This window comes from Carcharhinus amblyrhynchos, chromosome 5 (genome assembly GCF_965287045.1).
Source record: "Carcharhinus amblyrhynchos chromosome 5, sCarAmb.v2.hapA, whole genome shotgun sequence".
Taxonomy (NCBI): domain Eukaryota; kingdom Metazoa; phylum Chordata; class Chondrichthyes; order Carcharhiniformes; family Carcharhinidae; genus Carcharhinus; species Carcharhinus amblyrhynchos.
The window spans coordinates 45,518,081-45,545,844 of NC_137328.1; the positions used below are offsets into that span (position 1 = coordinate 45,518,081).

At 42.7% G+C, this 27,764-nt stretch overlaps 1 protein-coding gene across 4 annotated transcripts in view; it reads right to left on the reverse strand.

Moving 5' to 3' along the window:
• Window positions 1-1,006: 1,006 nt before the first annotated feature.
• Window positions 1,007-27,764, reverse strand: part of dock8 (dedicator of cytokinesis 8) — a 233,198-nt gene continuing 206,440 nt past the window's right edge. For all 4 annotated transcript variants that reach the window (XM_080188724.1, XM_080188722.1, XM_080188723.1 and 1 more), the window contains 12 exons: window positions 27,025-27,183; window positions 24,989-25,089; window positions 22,500-22,692; window positions 22,256-22,399; window positions 14,180-14,311; window positions 13,423-13,557; window positions 12,956-13,045; window positions 10,678-10,914; window positions 8,689-8,832; window positions 6,205-6,311; window positions 4,624-4,794; window positions 1,007-2,334 (listed from right to left, as the gene is read on the reverse strand). In XM_080188724.1, coding sequence (XP_080044850.1) covers window positions 2,268-2,334; window positions 4,624-4,794; window positions 6,205-6,311; window positions 8,689-8,832; window positions 10,678-10,914; window positions 12,956-13,045; window positions 13,423-13,557; window positions 14,180-14,311; window positions 22,256-22,399; window positions 22,500-22,692; window positions 24,989-25,089; window positions 27,025-27,183 — 1,680 coding nt within the window. In that variant the 3' untranslated portion in view covers window positions 1,007-2,267. The remainder of the gene's footprint in view (window positions 2,335-4,623; window positions 4,795-6,204; window positions 6,312-8,688; window positions 8,833-10,677; window positions 10,915-12,955; window positions 13,046-13,422; window positions 13,558-14,179; window positions 14,312-22,255; window positions 22,400-22,499; window positions 22,693-24,988; window positions 25,090-27,024; window positions 27,184-27,764) is intronic.

Consider the following 27,764-nt stretch of genomic DNA (forward strand, 5'->3'; position numbering starts at 1 on the left):
GATAGGTGAGCAAAGGGATGATTTTTTTGTTTCAACGGAGGGGTGATGACAGTAAATTTAAAGATGATGGGGTTCAACAGCCGACAGGATATACTCAATAATATCAACTAACATGGGGACCAGGAGGGAAAGTTGGGTGGTCAGTAGTTTATTGGGAGTAAGATTGGGTCCCATTGTCAAAATGAGCTCAGAGGACATCAGGAGAGTTAGGATAGAAACTAGAAATATGTTAATTCAGGTTGTAGCAGAGGATAACTTTAGAGAGAGTTTGGTTTGCTGAACCGGTGAAAGAAAAGGAAGAGGACAGAGGTAGCTGACTGGATGGTCATGAGCTTAGTGATAAAGAAATACGTGAAGTCCTGAGGGTCAGGAGACAGAGTTGGTTGGTTTCAGTAGATGGTTTGCGCAAGAGAAAGGAAGCCCGGGTTATCAATGCCTTTCAGAATGATCCTTGATTAGTGAGTCAGTTTTGCAGATGAGAGCAAGATCCATTAATGTTTTCTGTAGTTCATTCATTTCTGATGGTGAATGACTAAACCATATTCTTGCAGTATTCATCCCTTGGATTTAAGGATGAAGGTTGTTGGATGAGGGGGATAATAGCTTTAATGTGGCCAAGGGCATCAAAGGTAGGGAGTTTAGCAAATCAATAGTTGCAGGAACGTTGTGGCAAACAAGAAGGCCAATGGCTAGACAAATAGGGTTTTCAAAGTACAGTTTTAAGTGAACAGAGGGATAAATTTCTCCAGTGGTGAATACAGAAGGAGACAGGATTGGGATGTGGATGCAGATTGATACAAGGAACTGATCAGAAATGGCCTTATCTGTGATTGACATGATACATCTATCAAGACCATGTTATTATAAATATATTGCAAGCAGCTGTGTTACATCCAATTACTGTTTTATCAAGTCTTCATTGTGTGTCTCTGATTCCTCTTAAAGTGATGTTGGTTGTTAAACAAAATTAGAACAGATTTTTTAAGTACTTTAGAATCATTAGCGGTTATCATTTGACAAGTATTTATTTGCATCGTCAGAAGTTTCTGTACATAAGATATTATACAACAAACGAGCATTCAAGGCAGTACACGAACATCAATAATAATGTGTCCAGAATCATATTTTGGAAATCAAGATGATATTCCTTTTAGAACTCTGTGAGCAGACCAACTTTTAAAGAAAGTGACCATCTTATTTGAATTATGAGAATAGACAAAGCATAACTTCCAGGATGGGAGGATGAGGAATTAACTTCATTTACACAGTAATTCAAGTGTAATCAATGCATCACTTTCTGATGGCAGAGCACATAATCACTTTCTGAAATGAAGTAGTTGGTTATCCTTATTACTTTTAACCTCTTTATTAGGATCAATTGCTGGGCAATACAGGGCATGATTGAATGTATGGATTTATGTTCTAAAGTCACAAAAAGATTGCATTTCATTGAACGTTTAAAAAATTCTTGTAAAATTCTTAATTGATTCATACCTATTTTGGATCATAGAATGCTGCAGAGTTGGTTGCTCAGAAGTTAAAACAGCATTGCAAAGTGAAAACAGAGGTTAATGTAATTCTGGACGTGTTGTATCTCTAATTTACTTGGTACGTAAACTCCATTCCAGTGAAATAGTTCAATTGCACTGAATTTAACAACAGAGGTATATGAGTTGCAGAATACATAATAGACATCTAACAGTGTACAAAAGGAATCTTGATTCAAAGCAAATATTATATTTAAACAACACAATTCTATCAATAGACGCATAAAAAGGACTATATCTTGCTGTAAATTCAATGATTGTCACACAAATAGACTATTTACAAAAGCAATTAAGAGAAATAGCAATATGACAAACTAGCTGCACTTTAGACTGTAGAATGCAATGCCAGTTCATGTAAACATCATAATATGGATCTAATAATGGCTTAGGAATGGAATGAGAAAGTAATAAAAACCTCATCGATGGTATCATGGAGAATGCAGGAGCGACAAGGCATTAAAACACTTGCAAGTTGAACTATCAAACAGCAGCTTAAAATGATGCTTGGCAACTTTGTCCACCATGAAGTAATGATAGCAGTATCGGTCCATGATCGTTACTTTACTGAAAAGTGCTTCACCTTTGAAAATGCTAATCAAGTGCAGTTCTCATACTTCTCATTCATTTGCCTTGATGGTTCTTAGGAGCACCACAGATTGCCCCTGTTGCAAATGAACAATAAAAACAAGAGCCTAGTGTCTCACATGGACTAAGATTCCATCAGCTGTTCTGTGGGTTGGATGATGATGTCTCATTCTTCCGAAAACTTGATCTTTTAAAGGATTCTCTTAAGACAGAAAAAAGTAAAAGTTACTGTGTTACTAATTATGCTTGGGGAACATTATCACTTATCCTTATGGTTGAAATTCTGATAATTGGTAATTAAATAAAACATTTTCCCTTTCTCTCTTAACTGTACTGGCTGAGCCTGAAGTACATTACTGACCCACCTTCCGATACTTTAAGCAGATCAAGACATGTGCGGCCACCACCACCCCCAGCCCACTTGCCCATGGTGGATGTCATTAAAGTTTATTAATTAGTCACAAGTAAGGCTTACATTAACACTGCAATGAAGTTACTGTGAAATTCCCCTATTAGGCTAGTTTACTGCAGGATGCATTACTACCTTTCCAGCAGCAATCACTAGATAGCAATCAGGAATATCAACCCCAGCTGTTATTTATCCTTTTTCAATCCAAATCCTCAGACCAGTTGCAGCATCCTTCCAGCCACCCTGATTGAGAGCGCCACAGCGAAAAACCGCACCGATCTCCTCAGAAGACAAACACGGGACACAGTGGACAGAGTACCCTTCGTCGTCCAGTACTTCCTTGGAGCGGAGAAGCTACGACATCTTCTCTGGAGTCTTCAACATATCATTGATGAAGACGAACATCTCGCCAGGGCCATCCCCACACCCCCACTTCTTGCCTTCAGACAACTGCACAACCTCAAACAGACCATTGTTCGCAGCAAACTACCCAGCCTTCAGGAGAACAGTGACCACAACACCACACAATCCTGCCACAGCAACCTCTGCAAGACATGCTGAATCATCGACATGGATACCATCACCACACGTGAGAATACCATCCACCAGGTACACGGTAAATACTCTTGCAACTCGGCCAACATTGTCTACCTGATACGTTGCAAGAAAGGATGTCCCGAAGCATGGTACATTGGGGAGACCATGCAGACGCTACGACAACGGATGAATGAACATCGCTCGACAATCACCAGGCAAGACTGTTCTCTTCCTGTTGGCGAACGCTTCAGTGGTCATGGGCATTCAGGCTCTGACCTTCGGGTAAGCATTCTCCAAGGCGGCCTTCACGACACATGACAGCGCAGAATCGCTGAACAGAGACTGATAGCCAAGTTCCGCACACATGAGGACGGTCTCAACAGGGATCTTGGGTTCATGTCGCACTATCTGTAACCCCCGTGACTTGCCTGGGTTTGCAAAACCTCACTTACTGTACTGTCTGGAGACAATACACATCTCTTTAACCTGTGATCAATGCTCCTTCCACACACATTGTCAGCCACTTCAGGACTTGAACAGCAGGTTATGTGTAAAGATTCGCATTCTAATCAGTAATCTCTAAACTGTCTGTGCTTTATATGCTCTGTCTGAGGCCAGAACTCTCCATTCACCTGACGAAGAGGCTAACCCGAAAGCTTGTGAGTTTACTATCAAATAAATCAGTTGGACTAAAACCTGGTGTTGTCAGACTTTTTACTGTGTTTACCCCAGTCCAACGCCGGCATATCCACATCGAGAGCAGCTAAACCAGTAAAGCCTGGAGTTGAACCTATGATGCTCCTGGTCTATATGGGTCAGAATCATAGCATAAAATGAACCTCTGAACTGAACTCTCTGGGGATCTCATTGAAAGCAAAGATACTGAATGGCCTTCCAGAATGATAATTTCTGCTCTATATGGTTCTGAGCTTGTTGTCATATATTGATGTATGAGAGATTTGAAGAAAGACCCTCGCATTCGTAAGGGCTTCAAAAGCCTAAATGGCACCATAGGAACAATGAATGCCTTGTAGACTCTGGAAAAGTCAGGTATTCTGTATAAATAGATTGTCCTCTCACATTGCTGCTGCCGTTTAATAGTAAAAATGCTAATGTTATTGGGCCTGCTAAATAATGTACCTGTTTTATTTGTTCTCCCTATTCCAAGTTGCAAAGGGGCCTGTTCTATAAAAATTGAGTTTCCTGTTGCCTATGGCAGCTAGCAAGAGGTAGTATGTTGTACAGCAAATTCTGAAAAAAAAAGTAGCAAAGGTCCAAAATATCTAGCTGTTGTCAGCTTCTGAAAGGAAATGATGGACTCAAATTTTGTATTTAACTCCAAATCAAAGAACTCCATTTGTAATATTAAACCCTTTTATAACACAATGGGCAAGATTTTAGGCCTCGCTCATCCCGAAACCCTAAAATCCCACCTGAGGTCAATGGACCTTTCCACGGTCCACCCCTTGCCCATTCATGGGTGATAAAATTCCGACCATGATCTCTCTCTTTGTCATTGAGCTACAGGAGAAGTAATGTACTTACTTGGTATCTCTGTGGATTTTTATTACTGGTTTATACAGGTCTGGGATCTTTCTCCCAATCATTGGTCTCAGGTTCTCTTTTAACTTGTTGTAATTCTTTTTCAGTTCTTGTTGATATTCCTTTTGGTCAGAGGCAATCAGGTGCTTGTTTTTCTCCACAGCTTCACCACATCTGCAGACAGAATACAACATTGGCAAAGATCTATTCAGTGAAGATTGGTAAAGCATCAGTAGCCCAAGACACATTATTCCATTTTCTTTTACCATCAGACCATTTACTAGTTTGCATCCTTACATTCACTTTATATTTAGCATATTGATGTTATCTGATGTCTCTTTTCGATTCCAATATTTGTTTGGCAGTTATTTATTTTCTCCTTCCTTGATCATGAAAAACTTCTGGCTTGAAAGATATGAATTGCTCCCGGCACCCATTCCATGTTATAATCACCCACTTAGGTGATGTGCAGAGAGACCTGGGGTGAATTCTCTGACTTCCCTTCACTTTGTCCTCAGCTCAATCACATCACCCCATCCACCCCAACGCCTGCCACCACACACAGGCACAACTGCAATCAGTAACACATTACATAGTGAGCTGTGACTAGAATCAAACATCCTATTATGATTTTATCAATTTATCCTCATTTGAAAAATGTAAATTTATTTGTTTGATTACACAATAATATCTGCACATTTATTCTGCTTTCTGGTCTGGCAAATGATTGCTTTAAAGACAAATTTAATCAGTAATGCAATGAGGGACATGTAGAGGATACAATGGTTTGCATTTCTATTTTTAGTGCACTGTTTATGTATTCCTAATAAATTCATGCTCATGCTTTCACACTTCCACTTCAACCAATATGCAAAGAGAATTTCAGTGAAATAACATGCAGAGGAAATGAAACCCCTAGATGCTTTTCTCAGATATATCTTCAGGCTGTTGAAGACAAGCTTTGATTCATAGTAATCGGAGCACCTCCACGTCAAACAATACACAGATAATTAGATGAGGAAAAGTGGGAGAAGGTTCAAGTGGGGCATAAACTGGATGGGACTGGTTGGACTGAACTGCCTGTGCTGTACATCCTTTGTAATAAGTAAATACATCTGCTTTTGTTGTCATTTTATTCCTCTTTTTCTTGCCAATTTTCTCTCGCCACCTCTTTTTCTGAAGATGTAGACTTCTTATAAAGAGCAGATTCCAAATGAGTGAGTTACTCAAGTATTTCACCCAAATGGTCATTAATCAGGTGAGATCTTTGGCAGGTTATTCAACTATACTGCCCTTTTTGTTTGGTTGGCTGAGTGCACTTTTAGTACAAGTCACTAAGATAGCAATAGTCTCTGGATAGATGGTGACCCTTGGTTTCGCTCTGTAATCAGGCACTCAGCCAATTATGTCACTTCAATCACCACCTCTGCAAAATGCAATGGACTTGCTACAGACTGAGATCTTACTTGACACCCTTTTGACCTGCATCATTCACTTACTGACTGCAATAATGTGCTGTGCCACTGAAGGTCTCCGCATTTTCAAATTCAACAAATAACTCATCCTGCATTTTATTTAACTTACCGCATGATAAATTCTTTGAAGCATAACCTCAATTTATTGTGATGTCGGAAGAGCTTTGAATCTTCTGGAATTTCAGCCAGAAATACTTGAGCTACTTCTAACGGACCCTGTAACAAGCAGACAAAACTGGAATGAGACATGAGGGAAAAAGGATTGGTCAGCTTGTAAAGAATTAAAACGAAGGGGATTGTCATCAACTTCTGGAAGCATAGAGGAGAACATGCTGCTGTCTACATCAATGGGGACAAAGCAGAAAGGGTTAACAGCTTCAAGGTTTTAGGTATCCAGATCACCAACAACCTGTCCTGGACCTCCCATGCCTACAGTATAGTTAAAAAAGCTCACAAATGCCTCTACTTCCCCAGAAGACTGAGGAAATTTGGCACGTCAGCTATGACTCTCACCAACTTTCACAAATGCACCATACAAAGCATTCTTTCTGGTTGTATCACAGCTTGGTATGGCTCCTGCTCTGCCCAAGACTGCAAGAAACTACGAAAGGTTGTGAATATAGCCCAATCTATCACGTAAACCAACCTCCCATCCATTGACTCTGTCTACACTTCCTGCTGCCTTGGCAAAGCAGGTAGCATAATTAAGGATCCCATGCACCCTGAACATTCTCTCTTCCAGCTTCTTCCATCTGGAAAGAGATAAAAAGTCTGAGGTGATGCACCAACCAACTCAAGAACAGCTGCTTCCCTGCTGCTGTCAGACTTTTGAATGGACCTACCTTGCATTAAGTTGATTTTTCTCCACACCCTAACTATGACTGTAACACTACATTCTGCACTGTCTTGTTTCCTTATAGCGCGCAAGAAGCAATACTTTTCACTGTATGCTAATACATGTGACAATAATAAATCAAATCAAATTAAGACACAACTTACCATTTTCACCTCCATAACGTCTTCTGACTCTGTTCCTGCCTTAACTCATCTGCTGTTAAATCCTCATTCATGTCTTTGTTATCTCTAGATTTGACTATTCCAACGCACCCCTACCTAATCTTCCACATTCTACCCTTTGTGAACTTGATGTCACCCACAATCTTGCTGCCCTTGTCCTTGCCCATGCCATTCATCACTCTTGTGGTCACTGACATACATTGTTTCCCAAGCCAAGGAATACCTCAATTGCAAATTCTCATCTTTGTTTTCAATTCTCTCCAGAGCCCTACCACTCCATTTCTCCAATCTCCACTGGTCTCCCTCTGAGGCAAGTAAAGCATTGTATAAACTGTTGCCACATATCCTGACTCTAACAAAACATCAAATAGTTAATAATGTGGAACATGGCTGTCCAATCACTCTTGGTAAAATTTGAAGTTTTACATGCAGCATACAGTCTTACTTATTCAGAGTATTATTTAGCTATACATATAGATGAATTGATATCCCAATTCATTTTCATTATTAATCTGAATGAAATTTGAAATGTGTTGTGGGCAAATTTACTGTATAATTTATGAAGCTTTATGAGTTGGGTACATTGCTAATAGAGTTCATTATTTTTGTTGTAACAGACATTTTAACCAGAAGCCATAAAAATGTCCCCTATGCAAATCCCACCTTACACCTACCCTACAAGTGTAGGCACTTCCATATTGTGAATGAAAGAAGCACTTACTATAGACTTGACCACTAAATCATCAAGTCTTAGATCTTCAGGCGTAGTGTCACAGAATTGTTATGACGCAGGAGACCATTTGGCCCATCATGATGTGCTGCTCTCCAAATGAGCATCGTGACTTAGTATCATTCTCCTGAGTTTTCCCCACATCTCTACACATTTATTCAATAATCATCTAATGACCTACTGGATGCCTCAATGGAACGTGCCTCTAACGCACTTCTAAACAGTGCATTCCAGACCCAAACCATTCATCATATGGAAAAGTTATTTCTCACTTCACATTTGCTTCTTTTGTAACTCATTTAAATCTGTGTCCTTTCATACTTGATCCTTTTACGAGTGGAATCAGATTTTCCCATCTAGTTTGTCCAACCTCCTCATGATTTTGAGCATTCCGATCGAATCTCATCTTAGTCTCCTTCTCTCTCTCGAAGAATGGTCCCAACCTCTCCAATCTATCCGCACAAAGTTTCTCATCCCTGGAAATATTCTTGTAAACACTTTCTTTACTCTCTCCAATGAGTTCACATTCTCCTACAGTGTGGTGCTCAGATCTGTATACAATATTCTAGCTGAGGTCTAATTATTGTCTTGTATAAGTTCAGCATAAATTCTGCTCTTGTGCTCCATGTCTCTCTGAATAAAGCCCAGAATACCATATGCTTCATTAATACTCTCTCCTATCACCTTCAATGTTCTATGCAAATATACGCCCAATTCCCTTTGTTCCTGCACCCCCGTGAAAATTCCACCTCTTATTTAGTATTGTCTCTCCATGTTCTTCCTACCAAAGCTGACATGTACAAATCCACAGTAGGTGGACTCAGACTCTTTGGTGTGGTATTGTACCTGGTTTACAGTAGTTCCCACAGAGCCTTGTAGCACCATCTGAAGCATTTTGGGATCTGGAGGTTCCTGATGAGTTGCAATTGCTAATTCAAGTGTTTTCTTCTGCATATCCTCAATAGCTACTTCAATAGGTGTCAGGATAAACTGCAAAACAAACCAGATAAAATTACTTATCTCCAGGCTGCTACAATTGAAAACAGATTTGAATTCTGTTCTCAATAAAGGTACACTTGTCCAGTATTAATGACAATAGATGGCATCAGATGTCAGCAGTTAAAACCTTAAGGATTCTGTTGAATCATTTTACACTATGAAAACCTTCCAGTTGTATATTGTGAAATTATACCTGGTAATGTCACACCCTATTTTAATTGTAACACAGACCATGGGAATGAGGAGCCACGCTTTTGTGTGATTTCAATAAGATCCATCGTTCGACAAATGGTCCACAAACTCAAATTAAGTGAGCAACACCAGATACGTGCTCAAGTGCAGAAATGATAAACAGGAAGCTGTGAAAGAGCTGTGGAGAACTACAGCACAGAGCGATTACGAGGTTCTCCTGCACAAATCATTAAAAGCTAGCATGCCAGTTCATCAGGGAGGGCAAGTGGAATGTTGCCCTTTATTTCAAAGGGAATGGAGCACAAAAATAAGGGCATCTTGTTAAAACTTTGAGGCGATAGTTAGACCACACCTGGAATACAGTGAATAGTTTTGGTCCCCTTATCTAAGGGGAGATGTGCTGACATTGGAAGAATCCAGAGAAGGATTGGTCCTGGTTAAGGTGGGATTTTCTTACGAGCAGAGGTTGAGTAAGTTGGATCTATACTCACTCATTGTCTCTCATTCTTTTAAACCCCAGTCTTATTGAGGCATATTGGGCGGGATTTTACGGCTTCGCTCGTCCTGAAACCGTAAAATCCCAACTGACCATTCCACTGTCCGCACCTCACCCGCTCTGATTCCTGTGGTGGGTGGGGCAGTAAAATTTCCACCACAGAATTCTCAGAGGGCTTTATAGAGTAGATACTGAGAGGTTGTTTCTCCTTGTGGGAGAGTCCATGATCAAAAGACATATCTCACAGTGAGGAGCTGTCCATTTAAAACCGAGATGAAGAGGAATTACTTCCTTCAGAGGGTAGTGAATCTGTGGAATTCTTTACTGCAGAGTACGTTCAAGGCTCAGCTAGACAGATTTTTAATCAGTAAGGAAACCAGGGGTTATGAGGATAAGACAAAAAAGTGGAGTTGAGTATTATCATATCAGATCAGACCTAATCTTGTTGAATGGGGAGCAGACTCGATGAGCTGAGTTGACTACATCTGCTTCTAAATATTAAGGTCTTAAAGAAAGGCATTTGACGGAGTAATTTTGTTGTTGAACTTAAAAGTTGAAAAGCAGCACCGGAGATTTATCTTCTGCTATCCTGATGCAACCACGTTTGTACATTAGCTTTGCTTTTGAGGCAGCAGTCTTTTAAATTCATCAGGATTCTATGAAAGGATATGAGGTTACACATAATTTATTGACTAGTTGCCATTTGCATTTCAAGGACGGTAGTTCCTACTCCGATTGATGTTTCTTTTATCTTTCCACAATATTTCCCTATTTTCCGTCACAAAGTCTAATTTTTGGCTATTTCTTATGCACAGCCATTGAAAACATAGTAACCAGCTTCAGACAAACGCAGATGAAACAAAAAAAATTGATTAACCAATTTTCAGCCTCTTATTTTCTTCCGATTAAATGGGAATACTTTCTGGTCCAGCCAGTGAACGCAGGAAGTACAGTAGACATGTTGCTACATTTTTGAATTTCGTGCTGTTTAATGAAGGGGCTGTTATGAAGAACGTGCCCAAGATGTGAACCAGACAGGTTGCTCTTGTGCATAACGGGTATTTTCCAGCACTTCAATAAAATCTTGCCCTGGGTTTCTTTCAAATAATTCTTAAACGTGCTTGCAGAATAGTAGGTTTGTTTATTACCTCTTCCTTCTGAATGACATTAATTCTAGTTTTAATGTAAGGGAAAGCATGTAGGGTTGTCAGGATGGTCTTTCTCTTGTACTGCTCTTTCAGGTCTCCGCGGGGACGTCCATCCTTTGTAAATGGCGTGGTGTACATGAAGCGCCGAAGGTTGAAATTCTTTTCAAAGTGAGTGATTCTGTCTTTCATTTCATAATCATCAAAGAAAGGCTCAACGAATGTTATTTGTATGTAGGCCTAGAAACACAAAGATCAATATATAAAAATATACAACTAATATTTTCTTCAGTAATATGCATCTATTGTGACTGCATGCTGCTGCTGCCTCTTCCTCTCCACATAGGAATGCATGCCCTGCTATGCCCAAAAACAAGAAGGCCCGAAACTATTTCAAAACAATTACTAGAATCCATGCAAGGGTGTCCCACCAGACACAGTCCAATACATTTTTATTGAAGCCTGCAGGATTATACTCTGCTTTGTTTATTGCAGTGCTGCTGAAATTGACTCTCTAATAAATGGTGTTATCTGAGCCTGAGTTTTTCACCCATTGGGCAAGCACACTTGTGGACGCAAAATGTGCTACTTGGCTGTGAACGGCCCCAGAACATGAGTTCATGCTTACTGCTTGATGGGCAGCCAGCGTGAAACGTATGCCGGGGAAGGCTGTTTTGCTGGGGAGTGTGTGTGCGGAGAAATGGAAAAGTGTGGGCTGATGCTTTTAATGTGTGGATGCGGAGCTGTCTCAAGGAGTCGCAGACCTGTGTAAAACAAATGGCGATGGAAAAACGCTGCAAGGAGTTCTGAGGCAGCACAGTTAAACACAGACCTGTCCCCAGACATCTTTTACAAATTTATTTCCGTCTGGACATTTCATCCCACCCTGGATCGAAGTTGCAGCTAAAACTAAATGGCCAATTGACCCACTTGCCAAAAGGCAGACAGGTCACGTAAAATTGTGTTCGGGTGGCTCCTTAATGGGCTAAACTGTCTGCTCGATTGTTGGCGGGCACGCTTCCATTTCTCGCATGTGCCCAGTGAGTAGAATATCACGCGAGTGAGTGTATGATGATGTTGGGACATGTGCCCAATGTCTTCTCACGCGGTTTCACGTGTTTCCAGGTTGGGTGCGTGCCGGCTTGAACAATTCTGGCCAATATTGTAGAATATACAGAGTTCAGAAAAAATACAAGAGGGCAAATCGGGCGCAACGCAGTGGTAAAAGTGGGGCATAAAGCATTTAGCGTGATTGGCACTGGTTTTTGTGACTGGTGCGATTTTATGTGCGCCGAATTTCTGGCATGGCCAGCCTCGCACTGGAAATAAACGAGAGGCAGAATATTTTATTTAAATGTATTTTAATGCTGTTTTACATCTGTTTAGCGAGCCCAGCACTCAGTCGTCCAGGCCCACCTCCTTTTATGATCTCACCAGAAAAGGTTTGCGATGGTAAGGAATAGACAAGATCCCCGTGAATGGGGAGCAGTTGACTTGGCCTCTTGGTGGGACTGAAGGCCATTGAGGCTCCCTGGAGGAGGCCAGAGGTAAGGTCGGGGAGGACTGACCCTTGGGAAGTGCCATGCTGGCAGTGCCACCATGACACCTGGGCAGTGCCCACTGGGCAGTGCCAGGGAATGGAGCTAATGGTGGCAGGACTCGCTGCCACACTCCAGCAATCAGTGAGGCGAGGGAGGGCCTGCTGTCACTGTGCAGCCATCGGTAGGGGAAGGCAGAGGGGGTCCGCTGCCACTCCAGTGATTGGTGATGTGGGGGAGGGCCTGCTTCCACTCTGCATTTCCCCTCCTCCCCACCCATCGCCGCAATCAATCTGGGGGCCGGTAGAGGCTGTACCTTGGGCCTCAGGCCCCTGAGATAGCAGGGGGGAGCTGCTTCAGGCTGCCTACACTAGCAGGGGCCTGACAGCTCCCTCTTTTGTCTGTCTGACCCCTGCTACTGCTAATGTGCATGTGCACATCAGAGGCCTGCACATGCGCATACCTCCCTCTGCAGGCTTTTGGCAGGTTAAGCCCCGCCCACAGGCTTCTGCAGCAAGCAACAGGCTTACTCAGAATTTTGCAGGCAGTGTGCACATGGGCAGACCTGAAAACATGCCCAAAAGACACATCTGAAACTCTCCCAGTTTCAAGTCTGCCCAGCACTAAAGAAAAAAAATGGCAAAGTCACCCCAGCAAAAAATCTTTTTGGCCCCATGAAATAAAAGCGCAAATTTTTATGAAGTATTGATTTAATTTGCATATTGTGAGCATTTTCAACTGACCTTGTTAGGATCCAGCTTGTTCTTTTCTACAGGACTGGAATCCTTAATGACCTCCACAACAGCATCACCAAAACACTGTCCGTAAAATGCCTATTTCAAAAACAACAGAGAATCCATGATTGAAAAGGAACCCTTTAAGTACCGTTCACAGACAACAACTTGCTAAATGTGCTCATTTTGCTGGTACTAAGCAAGTTTTATTCATCGATGAAGTTCAGTTATTGAAGAACATCAATACCATAAGTTTGCTGATTGCTTTGCAGTGTTACCTGTTGGGATTGCATATTGAATATCGCACAAAGAGCTACATACCTAAACACTGCCTTTGGGGACAGAAAGCAAGAGAAACAGTTGAAAAGAAGTTATCAAGAGAAGAGATATATTAAAAAAAAGTTATAATTTTTATGTGACATTAAATATTGACTAATATCATTAACCATGTAGATTAAGTAATATATTTTGTTTACCTCCAGTCGATGAGAAATTTCTGGCAGCTTGGTGATGGTGGGTTCCTTATAGATATATTCCTGTTCATCTAAATCCCCAAATTTAGCTCCATAGAATGCAACACGGAAATAGGTACCGAACATTCGTTTAGAACCCTTTTGGGGAGAAAAAGGCCAGGTCTTTAATTTAGATAACCACAGCTGGAGCGTAGAAGCACAACTGTAGTACAGCAACCCTTATGGCTGGGTACATTTACAAGAAGCTGCTTAATACAAGTTATCCAAATATGCACAACATCTCAAAGTTTTAAAACACGTCGCGATTGTAAAAAGGTGGTGGTTTTGGACTAACTAAGCCCAGTGAAGAACGTGCTTCACTTTTCCATAAAGCACTGGTGTAAAAGGGAATTTTGTAGAAGAAAGAATACAAATATTTATTAAGTAACCATTTTCTCCATCAACTATATACACTTGGATTTGTTGGGGAGATGGAGGGCCTTTTCCAGCAGAGGGGGTCTGGGGTTTTGAGCGATTAATAATTCAAATAGATTGATTCAGAGTTCCTACTCTGTCATACATCATTCATTTAACTGAACTGAAAATCAGCAAAATAGAAAGTTTTAATAACAATCGTTAAGTGTGCATTATTGCTCTCCCAGCAGACAGAAATCCACAAAGCTACCATGTTTATAAACGGTTCTTTCCAATTATTTTGAATCATTTGAAGAAAGTGCTGCAACATTGGGAAAATCTTGCCCACCGGAACAAAACGAGTTACCTTTAACGTGATGTTTTCAAATGCCGTTTTCAGCTTGCCATGTGTGGAGGCTAATCTGTTGACATCTCTATGAGCTTCATGGATTGGTATGACAATTTTATAAACTTCATTCACACTTTCAAACATACAAGCCTAAAGGGAGGAAAGAAGAGTTGATAACATAACACTGTAATTAACTGCATTAACCATTTAATACAAAGAACAGTACAGCACAGGAGCAGGCACTGATCACAATGCCTGCTTAAACTGAAACCATATGCACTTAGAGAGTGCGTATCCTTCCATTTCCATCCTATTCACGTATTCATTTGGTTGTCCTTTAAATGCCATTACCGTACCTGCTCCCACCACCTCCCCGAGCAGTGCGTTGAAGACATTCATCACCCTCTATGTAAAACAAAAGACCTGTACATTTCCTCGAAACTTTTCCCCATGCATCTTAAACCTATGTTCCCTAGTACTGGACTTTTCTACCCTAGGAAAGAGCATCTGACTATCCACTTTGTCCATGCCACTCATAATCTTGTAGACCTCTATCAGGTTACCCCTCAACCTCTGTCATCCCAGTGACAGCAAACCGAGTTTGTCCAACCTCTCCTCATAATTAATACCCTCCAGACCAGGCAACATCCCAGGTAAACCTCTTTGGTACCCTCTCTAAAGCATCCACATTCCTTGAGTTTAAAGTTAGGTCTTTTACTCAATTTTTGGTAAGCTATTAAGAATGTTTACTTCCTTGGACCAAGTATTTACATAATCAAATTGATTTCCATCCATGTAATTGCCTGTTAAAGTTTGGTCTCCAGATCTGACCAGTATAAAGCTCAACGAATTTATACCCAGATCAGTGATCTCGATTGATATCTGGCCCCAATAAGATCGCAAGAGACAAGAAACCGGGCACAAATCTGAATTTTCACCTCTTGCGCAATCTTACCGGCTGATCCCACCCCTCGACCGGCAAAATGAGAAGGTAAGATGGCCCTTTCACTTTCTACTTCACCAGCCCATCGTAAACTGTGAAATCCAGCCCATGAACTGATAGTGGTCAATGGGATACTGTGAAACTGAAGTGACTTCTGTGTGAGGTTGTGATATGGGTGCACTGGTAGATCCGAGGTGAACAGCACGACTATCGAGGTATCCAGGGAGATGATATGTGCCATTGCTGAAACATTGCCCTCTTAACTTCCACGTCCCCCTTAACTGTCTGAAGGAATTCTGTTCTCTGCATCTCAGTCCTGTTGCAGGTACAAAGCTGTGGATGCCAAGGATGGTTGTGCAGAATACAGCACACCATGGCTATTCTGGAGACCTCTCAGAAGGCTGCCTCCAAATCTATCCAGGTAGCTGAAGTTTAACTTCAGCATTTCACGGACGTGCCTGGTAACATTCTATCAAATTCACCAGTGTGAACCTTCCCACCCACTCCTGTACACTGTAATCTGTTACATGGAATCACATTTGTCTAATCAACATTCATTTGAAAGGAGATTCAGATGTTGGACCAAGCCTTACCAGCGACAACACAGATTTTATCTCAATGGAGAGGCTGAGCAGTTGGCAAACTGTTTCTACATTAGCAGCATGAGGCCATGGAGATTGGAGAGTTAAACTCTGAGCCTCGTACAATCCGGCCCAAAATTGTGGAAGTGGAACATGGAGGCTGTCGCCATAGAACTAAAGAACAACTCCCAGCAAGAAAAACAAGTTACTTGTGTTTATACAGCACCTAAACTTACAACATCCCAAAACACCTCACAGGAGTATCATAAATCAAAGTCAGACACATCAGGAGAAATTAGGATGATGACCAAAAGCTCGGTCAAAGAGGAAAGCTTCAAGGATCCTTAAATGAGACAAGGGAGGTAGAGAGGAAGAGAAGTTTAAGAATGGAATGTCTGAGCTTAGAGCTCAGGCAACTGAAGGCGTGGTCACAATTTTTTTTTCATTACTCATGAGATGTGAGTGTCACAAGTTATGCCAGCATTTAATGCTCATCTCAAATTGCCCTTTAGAAGGTAGTGGTGAGCTGTCTTCTTGACTTGCTGCAGTCTATGTGGAGCAATTAGAATTGGGAATGCTAAGGAGGGCTAAATTCATAAATGGTGGGAAGTGAGTGAGACACTGATGAAAAAGTCCCATCATTTCCAATGGGCAGATAAGGGTTAAAGTTATAATAATACTAGAAGATAATTCAATGTAGGTGTGAAATATTTTGGACTTATAATACATCAACCCTGTCAACATCAATGGGCCAAAGCAGAAATGGTCGAGAGCTTCAGGCTTTTAGGGGTCCAGATCACCAACAACCTGTCCTGGTACCCCCCCATGCTGACACAGTACTTTCTCAGAAGACTAAGGAAATTTGGCATGTCAGCTACGACTCTGACCAACTTTTACAGGTGCATCATAGAAAGCATTCTTTCTAGTTGTATCACAGCGTGGTATGGTTCCTGCTCTGCCTAAGATCGCAACAAACTACAAAAGGTCCTGAATGTAGCCCAATCCATAATGCAAACCAGCCTCCCATCCATTGACTCTGTATAAACTTCCCGCTGCCTTGGCAAAGCAGCCAGCATAATGAAGGGCCCCACGCACCTTGGACATTCTCTCTTTCATCTTCTTCCATCAGAAAAAAGATACAGAAGTCTGAGGTTACGTACCAACCGACTCAAGAACAGCTTCTTCCCTGCTGCCATCAGATTTTTGAATGGACTTACTTTGCATTAAGGGATTTCTCTACACTTTAGCTACGACTGTAACCCTACATTATGCACTCTCTCCTTTGCTTCTCTATGTACAGTATGCTTTGTGTGTATAGTGCACAAGAAACAATATTTCTCACTGTATACTAATACATATGACAATAATAAATTAAATCAAACATTTTTGCTTCTACTTTGAGCAATATTTCTTAACTGGTATGGATTCTATTTCACCAAAAGTCTACTTTTTTTTGAGAGATAAACCTTTCTTAACTGGGGCTGCATTAGTCAGATCAGCAGTCGAAATGAATGGGTAGAGCATCCCCTACCTATTGTCTGACCCTACTTCAACAACCGCGCATTTATGTAGAGCAGAGTTCCTGTAGTAAAACACCTAAAGATGCTTCATAGGAGCATAATCAGGCAAAAAAATTGAGCCAAAGAAAATTCATAATCAAAAACTTTACCAAAGAAATACAAACAGGCAACATCAATGGACAGAGGAACAGTTAATGAGGGCAATTTTGCTTCCGTGTTCACCATGAGTGCAAACAGTGACCTGGGCACGTCTCACCAGCTTCAGAAAACAAGATTTTCGTTGGCAAAATCTTGTTTTCTGATTTTCCCCACCCCTTGCCAGTGACATAACAAGGGTCCTGTTCAAAAGGAAGGGAACCTCATTTAAATGTTTTTTAATAAATTTAAATACAATTAAAAGGACTCCCTCCCATATGTTCTCCCCCCATAAAGAAATTCCTCCCTCGTTGATGTAATGTCACGTTAGAGGATGTAAGGTCTTGAATAACTTTTTTGTTTCTGTCTTCACGGAGGAGGACGTGAATAATTTGCCGGGTGTTAGCGATGGAAAGGTGGTAGGACTGGAGGGTCTTAATGACATTACTGTTACTAGAGAGGTGGTGCGCGACAGACTGGAGGGGCTGATTGTGGACAAGTCCCCAGGACCGGATGGAATGCATCCGAGGGTTCTGAAAGAAATGGCGGAGGTGATAGTGGATGCCTTGGTGGTTATTTTCCAGACGTCGCTGGATTCCGGGGAAGTGCCGGAGGATTGGAAAACGGCTAATGTTACGCCGTTGTTTAAGAAGGGTGCCAGGCAAAAGGCGGGGAATTACAGGCCGGTTAGTTTAACGTCTGTGGTAGGTAAAATGTTAGAATCCGTCATTAAGGAGGAAATTGCGAGGCATCTTGAAGGGAATTGCTTGATAGGGCAGACGCAACACGGTTTCATTAAAGGGAAGTCGTGTCTGACAAATTTACTGGAGTTCTATGAGGATGTGTCTAGGGCGGTGGATAGAGGAGAGCCGGTGGATGTGGTCTTTCTGGATTTTCAGAAGGCGTTTGATAAGGTACCTCACAAGAGGTTACTGCAGAAGGTCAGAGGACATGGAGTTGGGGGTAGGGTGTTAGCGTGGATAGAGGATTGGTTGTCAAATAGGAGGCAGAGAGTGGGGGTCAATGGGTGCTATTCGGATTGGCGGTTGGTGACTAGTGGGGTGCCCCAGGGGTCGGTGCTGGGGCCTCAGCTATTTACCATTTATATAGATGATCTGGAGGAGGGAACCGAGTGTAGGGTGTCGAAATTTGCTGATGACACCAAGATTGGGGGAAAGGCAAATTGTGCGGAGGGTGTGGAGAGTCTGCAGAAGGATCTAGATAGGCTGGGCGAATGGGCCAGGAAATGGCAAATGGAATTTAATGTTGGCAAGTGTGAGGTGGTCCACTTTGGTAGGAAGAATGGTAGGAAGGACTATTACTTACGTGGCGAAAAACTGCAGCAGGCGACGGTGCAGAGGGACCTCGGGGTCCTTGTGCATGAGTCGCAAAAACCCAGCCTGCAGGTGCAGCAGGTGGTCAGGAAGGCGAATGGGATGCTGGCCTTCATAGCGAGGGGGATTGAATATAAAAGTAGGGAGGTCTTGCTGCAGCTGTATAGGGCATTGGTGAGGCCGCAGCTGGAGTACTGTGTGCAGTTTTGGGCGCCGCACCTGCGCAAGGATATTTTGGCCCTGGAGGGAGTGCAGAGGAGGTTTACTAGGCTGATACCGGAGTTGAGGGGGTTGAGCTATGAGGAGAGGCTGAATAAACTAGGCTTGTACTCGTTAGAGTTTAGAAGAATGAGGGGAGATCTCATTGAGACGTATAAGATGATGAATGGGATGGATAGGATAGAGGTGGAAAGACTCTTCCCGCTCAAAAAAGACAGTAGGACTAGGGGGCACAGCCTCAAGATAAAGGGGGGGCGGTTCAGAACGGAGTTGAGGAGGAACTTCTTCACTCAAAGGGTGGTGAATCTCTGGAATTCTCTGCCCGTTGAAGTGGTGGAGGCTGCCTCGCTAAATATTTTTAAGAAGCGGGTTGATGGGTTTTTGATAAGAGAGGGGATTAAGGGTTATGGGGAGAGGGCGGGAAAGTGGAACTGAGCCACGACAGATCAGCCATGATCTTATTGAATGGCGGGGCAGGCTCGAAGGGCCAGATGGCCTACTCCTGCTCCTATTTCTTATGTTCTTATGTTCTTATGTTTACAACTACTTTTGCAAGACATGAAGCAGTAGAGGGAAACCTGTTGGGGGGACACAAAGGTAAGTTTAGCCACCAGAGAGCTGGGGAAGGGTGTAGGGACATGCACAGGCAGTGCCACAGTGGCACAGCTATGGTGGTATTGCCATGGGACAGTGCCATGGGTGGACCCTCTGGGGGTCTCCATGGTGGGGTTCCCCTTATCCACGTGAGTTGGAATTACCATAGTACTTGTGGGGGGAGTGGGGAAGTATTTTTTTCAGCGCAGCTCGGTGTCCTTTTTCGGCCGGTGTTGCAGATGGACCTTGCAGGTTTGCTGCCCTTTAGAGGTTCCATCTTCCAGCCTCAGAGTGCTCCAAAAGATCCACCTTCATTTTCAGGTGGTCCACCTCCTCTCTTCACTAGTGGGTCAGTGATGTCGGGCACCTTTTCAATATGGCAGCTAGACACAATGGAGAACGATGCACCAGCCAGGCCTGCTTGCCACTGAATATGGCGTAAAACACCCAAATACGTCACTCATGAAGTCGGGGTTGGAAGATTCGATGTGTTTTCTTGCCAGCCTCCGCAGCCTCAAACATTCCACATTCTTGCCGCAGCCACAGTACTTAGTCACAAATTAGGAGAATTCCGCCCTAATTCTGGGGCAGCACGGTGGCAAGCACCAATGCCTCATAGCGCCAGGGACTCGGGTTCAATTCCTGGCTTGGGTCACTGTGTGTGGAGTCTGCATGTTCTCCTCGTGTCTGTCTGGGTTTCCTTCGGGTGCTCCAGTTTCCTCCCACAGTCCAAAGATGTGCGTGTTAGATGAATTGGTGATGCTAAATTGCCCCTTAGTGTCAGGGGGACCAGCTAAGTAAATGCATGGGATTATGGTCAGTGCAGACTCAATGGGCCGAATGGTCTCCTTCTGCACTGTAGGATTCTATGATTCTCTTTAGATGTAACATTAACTTCTCTGGAAAATCAATGCCCTCTTAATGGCCTTAACCCTATTTCAAAAGAACTGCTTGATATGTTTTCAACTCATTCATAAAGCTATCTTTCCACTTCTGATACAATCAGGGCCTGCAGCTGGGAACAGCAGCATTCCTAATTTATCCCAGGCATGTACAAGACCATCCTTGCTGTCAATCATGATAAACATTTTCTCTATTACATATCATCCATACAGACTTCCCTGGTATGATATTCTGGAACAAAAATAATGAGTTGTTGCTTACAAATTTCAAATATGTGCAACATCAGCAAACAGTCAAGAGAGACATTATGCAGTCAGCTTTAACTTGCAGCAGAGTTCAGGCAGAGGAGGGGGATCGTCGCATCTGGCTAGTGTGAAATTCACTGGTGTAAATATCAGACCCAAGATATTTCAATTCACAGAAGCACGTCCACTGCCTGCCCAGAATGAACAGGAAGAGACCAAACAGCAATCATAGGTGGATGAAAATCAGCAGCCGTTGGCTTCCTGGTAAATGGTGGGAGGGAATATTCATAGAATAATGGAACCCCTATAGTGGAGGAGGCTGCCATTCGGCCCACTGAACCTGCATCAACAACAATCACACCCAGGCCCTATCCCTGTAACCTAATATTTATCCTGCCAGACCCCCTGATACTAAGGGGCAATTTAGCACGGCCAATCCCTCTCACCCAAACATCGTTGGACAGTGGGAAGAAACTGACGCAGACAGGGGGGAAATGCCATACAGTCACACAAGGCCAGAATTTTTCAGAGGTCGCGTCAGGGAAAACATGAATGGAGTGGACTAGGGGACAGGAGAAACAATCCTGTTAAAATATATCTGGTCCTATTGACATAATGACTCCAATTTGCATAGATTTAGGAGGCTCTCCTCTGCCTCTGGCAGGCTTCATCCAACTGCAAACACTAAGGGCAGCATTTCCTTGTCCTGTCCGCCATAGGAATTGTAGCAGGTGGGAAACAGTCCTCGAGAAGGTCCATTGACCTTGGGTGGATTTTCTGATCCTGGAGCGACAGCACCTGGAAAATCTCCCCGGAGGTTAAAATGAGATCAGAATCTGAGTGACCATTGTTGTCTCCATCTGCTCAGTTTCTGCCGCGCTGGTAGAGTTAAAATCAACTTGCACGAGTTGGTTCTCCAATGAGCAGTGCTGTAAAGTACTGATTCATGTCTTTTGTTCCTCACTTGGTGATGTCCAGGGATGACTCCAGAGATAGCGGGTTGATGTATGAGGAGAGATTGACTAGATTAGGATTGTTTTCACTGGAGTTCAAACGAATGAGGGGGGGATCTCATAGAGACTCATAAAATTCTAACAGGACTAGACAGGGTGGATGCAGGGAGGATATTTCCAATGGTGGGAGAGTCCAGAACCAGGGATCACAGTCTGAGGATTCAGGGTAGACCATTTAGGACAGAGGTGAGGAGACATTTCTTCACCCAAAGAGTTGTGAGCCAGTGGAATTCATTACCACAGGAAGTAATTAATACCAGAGCATTGAATGTATTCAAGAGGTGGCTAGATATAGCACTTGGGGCAATTGGGATCAAAGGTTATGGGGAGAAAGCAGGATTAGGAGCAGGCTCAAAGGGCCGAATGGCCTCCTCCTGCTCCTATCTTCCATGCTTCTACGTCCTGATCTCTGCTTTGCCAAATGCAGAGTGCCTGAACCATTCCTCCCCAGGCCACTCCCTTACATTTCCCAAAGGTGAGATGGGAAGGGACATTGGTAAGAAATCTGCAATATGTTGCCTTCCTCTGCTGGCAGCGTTGGTATATGGGGTAAGGTTATCTAAAAAAGGAAAGAAAAATGAAACACCAGGAGATAAAGTGCACTCACTGAGTTGAAAAGCTCAGCCGCTTGTTCGAGTAAACCCACAAGACCGTTTTCACTGAAGTACCTTCCGCTGCATATCCCATCTTCATCAGGGGATAAAATATCATCTGAAACAGCAGATTCTTCCAGCACATTGGGTGATATATTCTGGAAACCATAACAAACCAAAAATGAAAGTGTTTTAATCAAGTCCCTTATGTATGATGGTACCCAAGTTGTAAACTGAATGGTTTCCAAACAGACTTGCCTGAAAGGTAACACTGCCCACGGGAAGGTATTTGTGATCTTCCAGCATGCTGAGATACTCTGCAACCAGAGCTGCAGCATGGACCAAACACAATGCAGCCTCTGTGTAACATGTACGTTTTGAATGTTTCTCAGCCATGTTTTGGAGCCAGGTCAGACGTAGATCAGGTGATGTCTGATATCCTTTCGCCAATCTGAATTTTAGAAAAAAAAAATGAACTTCGTGAATAATATATTAAACTAAACAGCAATAGGAAGAGGATAGGCCATTTTGCCACTTGAGGATGTCTTACCAGGTGACATGGTGGCACAATGGTTAGCACTGCTGCTTCGCAGTGCCAGGTACCCCCGGGTTCAATTCTGGCCTCGGGTGACTGACTGTGTAGAGTTTGTACATTCTCCCCATGTGTGTATGGGTTTCCTCTGAGTGTTCCGGTTTCCTCCCACAGGGTTAGGTTGATTGGCCATGATAAATTGCTCCTTAGTGTCAGGGTGATTAGGAATGTAAATATGTGGGGTTATGGAGATGGGACCCTGGTGGGATTCCTGTCGATGCAGGTTCTATGGGCCAATTGGCCTCCCTCTGCACTGTAGATTCTATGATTCAATGACATTATGGCTGACGTATGACCGAATTTCCATATGTTCCCTATCTCTTAACACCTTTGGCTAACAGAGACATCTCAGATTCAAAATTAACAACTGATCTAGCATCAACTGCAATTTGGAGAATTCCAAACATCTACCAACTTTTGTGTTTAGATATCTCCTAATTCCACCCCTGAAAAGTCTGCCCTAATTTTAGATTGTACCCCTGGGTCCAGACTCTCCATCCAACCAAAATCAGTTCCCCTCTATTATCTCAGAAACTTTGATCAACCTGCTAAGTTTCAAGAATAAATCCTAGTTTGTGTAATCTTCACCTGTTATTTGATTCTTGGAGACCAGTTATCATTTGATAAACCTACACAGCACTCTTTCCAAGGTCAAACAATCCTTCCTAAGAATGTGGTGCTTAGGACCCCACATTGCACTCCAGATCTGCAAACCAGGTCTACAGAGAGTGCAAAGCCACATTCTCGTCTTAAGATGGTCTAACATAGGCCAACGTGACAGTATTATGTCAGAGTACACCCATGAATGACAAAAAGCAGTTGGGTTTGTTTTCGACATTAGTGTATGAATGCAAGAGCCTTTATTCTACTCAACACGGTTACTTTTCTAAAACACCAATGCATGATTTAATAAAAAGGGAGCAAGCTTTTCTAATGGGCTTACGAGGGGGAGCAGGGTTGAAATAAATCAGATTATTTCTACAAAAATACTGAGATTTACAAGCAGCACATTTGAGGTGCTCCCAGGATCTGTGAACTAAAAAAATTGGTGCAATCGCTCTCCGTGTAGAGCATTGGTCTTTGACTAGATTTCTACCCACTGCATTCCTGTCCTCTAAATATAAAAGCCAACATTCCTTTAGCATTTTAAGTTATTTTCTGTTTCTGTTCATGTCGTTTAATTATCTATTTTCTGGATTCCCAGCTTCTTTGGATTTTCACTGTTTCTCTGAGGCCCAAAGTGGGTGTTTTCAAATCTGCCAATATTAAAATCCATTTGCCACAGTTTTGCTCATTCATTTAGTTTATTATAACATTTTGTAACTCTATGCTTTCAACTATACTGGTCAGAGCTTTCCAATCATTCACACCAGTTAGGTGTTTCGATCCCACCTACGATGTGTCCCTGCTGCGAGTTTCATGGTGCCGAGGGGTGCATCCAATGGAAAATCCTGTTGATAACAGCGGGACTGGAAGATCCTGCTACCGGCCAATGGAGGAGCTGCTTCCCACCACTGTGAAACACGTAGTGGATTGTGTGGGCAATCCCGTTGGCAGTTTACAAAGCCATCTTTGTGTCATTGGCAAATTGGGATATGAGGGGCAGGATATTTTGGTTGGAATGATTACCCGCCCCACCACTTGAAGAGTTACAGGAATCCCCACAGCCATTTCATGCCAAAGTATTTTAATTGACTGGAGACTAGGGGCGGGATTTTCTGGCTGCACTCGACCCAAAACAGGAAAATCCCACCTGAGGTCAATGGACCTTTGCATGGTCTCCCCCCTCCTTTCCCTCCCACTATGATTCCCTAGGCAGGCAGGATGGGATAACTTCCCCCTAGACGTCTGCCCTTCACTCAGGCGGAAGTCTTGCCCCAGAGAGCTGCCAGTAGTGCCAATGGTAGCAATGGCCGGAACTGGGACTATCAGCTGTCCCCAGAGTCCGGGATAGCCTGCCAATAGCTTGGAGAGAGGCACTAACACACAGAACCTTGTATGAGTCTCGTCCAAGCACTAACATAGTAACACATATCCCAATGACAATGATGATCGACAATGATGATAACAGGGAGTCAGTTGTTGGCCTTCACTTACCTGCCAGAAGAGAAAGTATAGCAGTGATGGGACACTATTTTTATGTGTGTTTACATACCTGTACATCAGATCCATAAGCATCTCGGGATCTTTCTGGAACTCCCTCATTTTTACTGTGTCAGACAAGATACTGTTGAGATTAATCAGTAATTCCTCCACCTGGAAGCAATTAAAAGGAAATGCTTTAATTACAATGACTGGTGTATACTATCATGCAAAAGGCCATCAAATCAATTTCATCTTATTAGCACAAGATTTATTAATTACATTTTATACAATCTTGTTATCAAATTATTTGAAAAGAATTTTCTTCTCAGTGGGAGTCATTAACTCTTTGCTAACATTTGGTTTCACTGGTATCCCCCAGAACTTTGGCACTCATGAATTATTACAATGAGTGATGACAGATTAAACAGTTGAACCCAATTCAGTCCTCATCTGATGTCCATGCACATTCACTTCCAGTAAGGCTGGAATAAAAATAATATGTAATTTTCTTCTTTTTAAACTTACAGAATGCTACCAACTGACATAACGCAAATTAAATGCGCTTTTCTTTGGAGGCCTAGGTCACGATCCTAGGCTTAATGCCATAACAACTAATGGGTGACTTGGTTTGCTTGGTCTAAACATAGGCAAGAACTCCCAGTACTGGAATTCCTTGTTCTCAGTCATTCCCCCTTCAACACTACTGGCTTTATAATAGGCGGAGACTCCGTCCTTTAGAAACCTTCAGTGCACGAACTCTGACAGGAGTGCATGAGAAAAAAATGCAGATTTTCAGCCCACGTTTTTGTTTCCCACTGATAAGGATAGACCTAAGCAGCCTTTATATTGGGTGGTGCAAGCTCTTTGTTACTGTAGCATATCAAAATAAATACGCTGGACTTATTAAGGAGATGCAAGACTTGTGCATTAGGATCCAACTTCCTGGAAAGCCACTGAACCCAGTATAAAAGCTAATAAGATGTGCCTTATGACCAATTAAATGTCCTGGAAGTCATCTTATGTACAAATAGGACTAAACTAAAACCCTGATATTATTCTCTGGGAAGACAAGGGATAATGTTTTCATGGTCCCTTTATACTGTGGATACTAATTTGGAGACCAATACTTGTTTTAGAGTGGTTATACCACTCTGGCTGGAATTTCGGGAATAGCATCAAAGAGTCGGTGGGAAACACATTGCTGCTGACTCTGCTCCACAGCTTCTTTCTGTTCCAATGAATGTCCCACCCTAGAGAGCTGCTGGTCAAGCAGTTTGGTCTGATTTGATTTATTATTGTCACATGTATTAATATACAGTGAAAATCACTTTTTTTGTGCACTACAGAGACAAAGCATACCGTTCATAGAGAAGGAAAGGAGTGTTACAGTCATAGTTAAGGTGTAGAGAAAGATCAGCTTAATGCGAGGTAGGTCCATTCAAAAGTCTGACAGCAGCAGGGAAGAAGCTGTTCTTGAGTTGGTTGGTATGCGACTTCAGAATTTTTGTATCTTTTTCCCGATCGAAGAAGGCGGAAGGGTATATCTGGGCTGGGTGGGATCTTTAATATTAAGATCGGGGGTGGGGGTCGCCAGCCCTAAAAATTGAGGCTTAGCGGGAAATGGCTGTTAATTGGCCACTTAAGGGTCTTAACTGGGACGAGGGCAAACTTCTCATAGAGGCTGTGTCCACCCTGTGTAAAATCACTGTGTGGTCGGGACAGGCGGTAACCCAGAGGGAATCCTGTCCCTTCAATTTCACGCTCCCCCTGCTTAAAACAAGCACGGGGGGTGGGGGCTAAAATTCAGGCCTCTGTAATCAGGCAGAGCAGAGCTTGGTACTCAGGTATTTTATCTTTATCCCAGTGGAAAGTGTATTCTTGTGCACAGAGGATGAGGTCTGGATCTGTCTCAACTGTAAGACCATCTACCCTCCCATCCTGCATCAATTTGGTTGGATAACCCACAAGTTATCACTACTCACTATCCAGCCTTGCATATGAACAATAATAGTTTGGGCAAGGTACCGGAGACCCAGCAGCAATTATCAAAGTAAACAAATTGTAATTATTTCAGTGACGTGCTCACTCAATGTAAAGTCACCCTACCTGGATTGGGAACATTGTTGGCTGCATATCTTCATCTTCCTCTGCATAAGCCAGAACAGTTCGTAAAGATCGCCTCAAATATTCTTCATTAAAATCAGATGATTTACCCACCAGAGATGCCAATGACATGGTGACCTGCATTTTAACTCTGGCAAAATTCTGGAAGTATAAAATATGAAAATCAGTGCAAGCAACAAGAGTACGTATTAATTTTCCACATAGAAGATATAAGATGTACAAGTGATATATTGCATGATGCCAAGGCAGTCAAGATTACTGACTTAAATGTGTATTGACCTGGCTTTGCTATTATACTTAGATGGTACGAGAACATGATAGGGTGACAGATAGCTGCTAATGATCTGCATTCAGTACTTGTTGCAGAGGTTGCCAGTTTGATAGCCAAGAGACACCATACCAGTGTGACAGCCTCCACGGGAGGTTAAATTCTTAAGGCTTGGCCTAGTGCTTCATGTCGTTAGTGTGTGCCTAAACTGGACAAGATACTGGGCAAGATGACAGCTCAGTGACTATCACTGATTGCTGTGCAGACACATGGATTTGGGCCGGTGTCTGTGGGAGTTTGCGCATTCTCCCCGTGCTTGCGTGGGTTTTCTCCGGGTGCTCCGGTTTCCTCCCACACCCCAAAGGTGTGCTGTTAGGCTGATTGGCAGGAATAAATTGTCCCTAAATCAGTTTCCCTCAATCTGGATGGCCATAAAACATTAGACAGGGGTCGT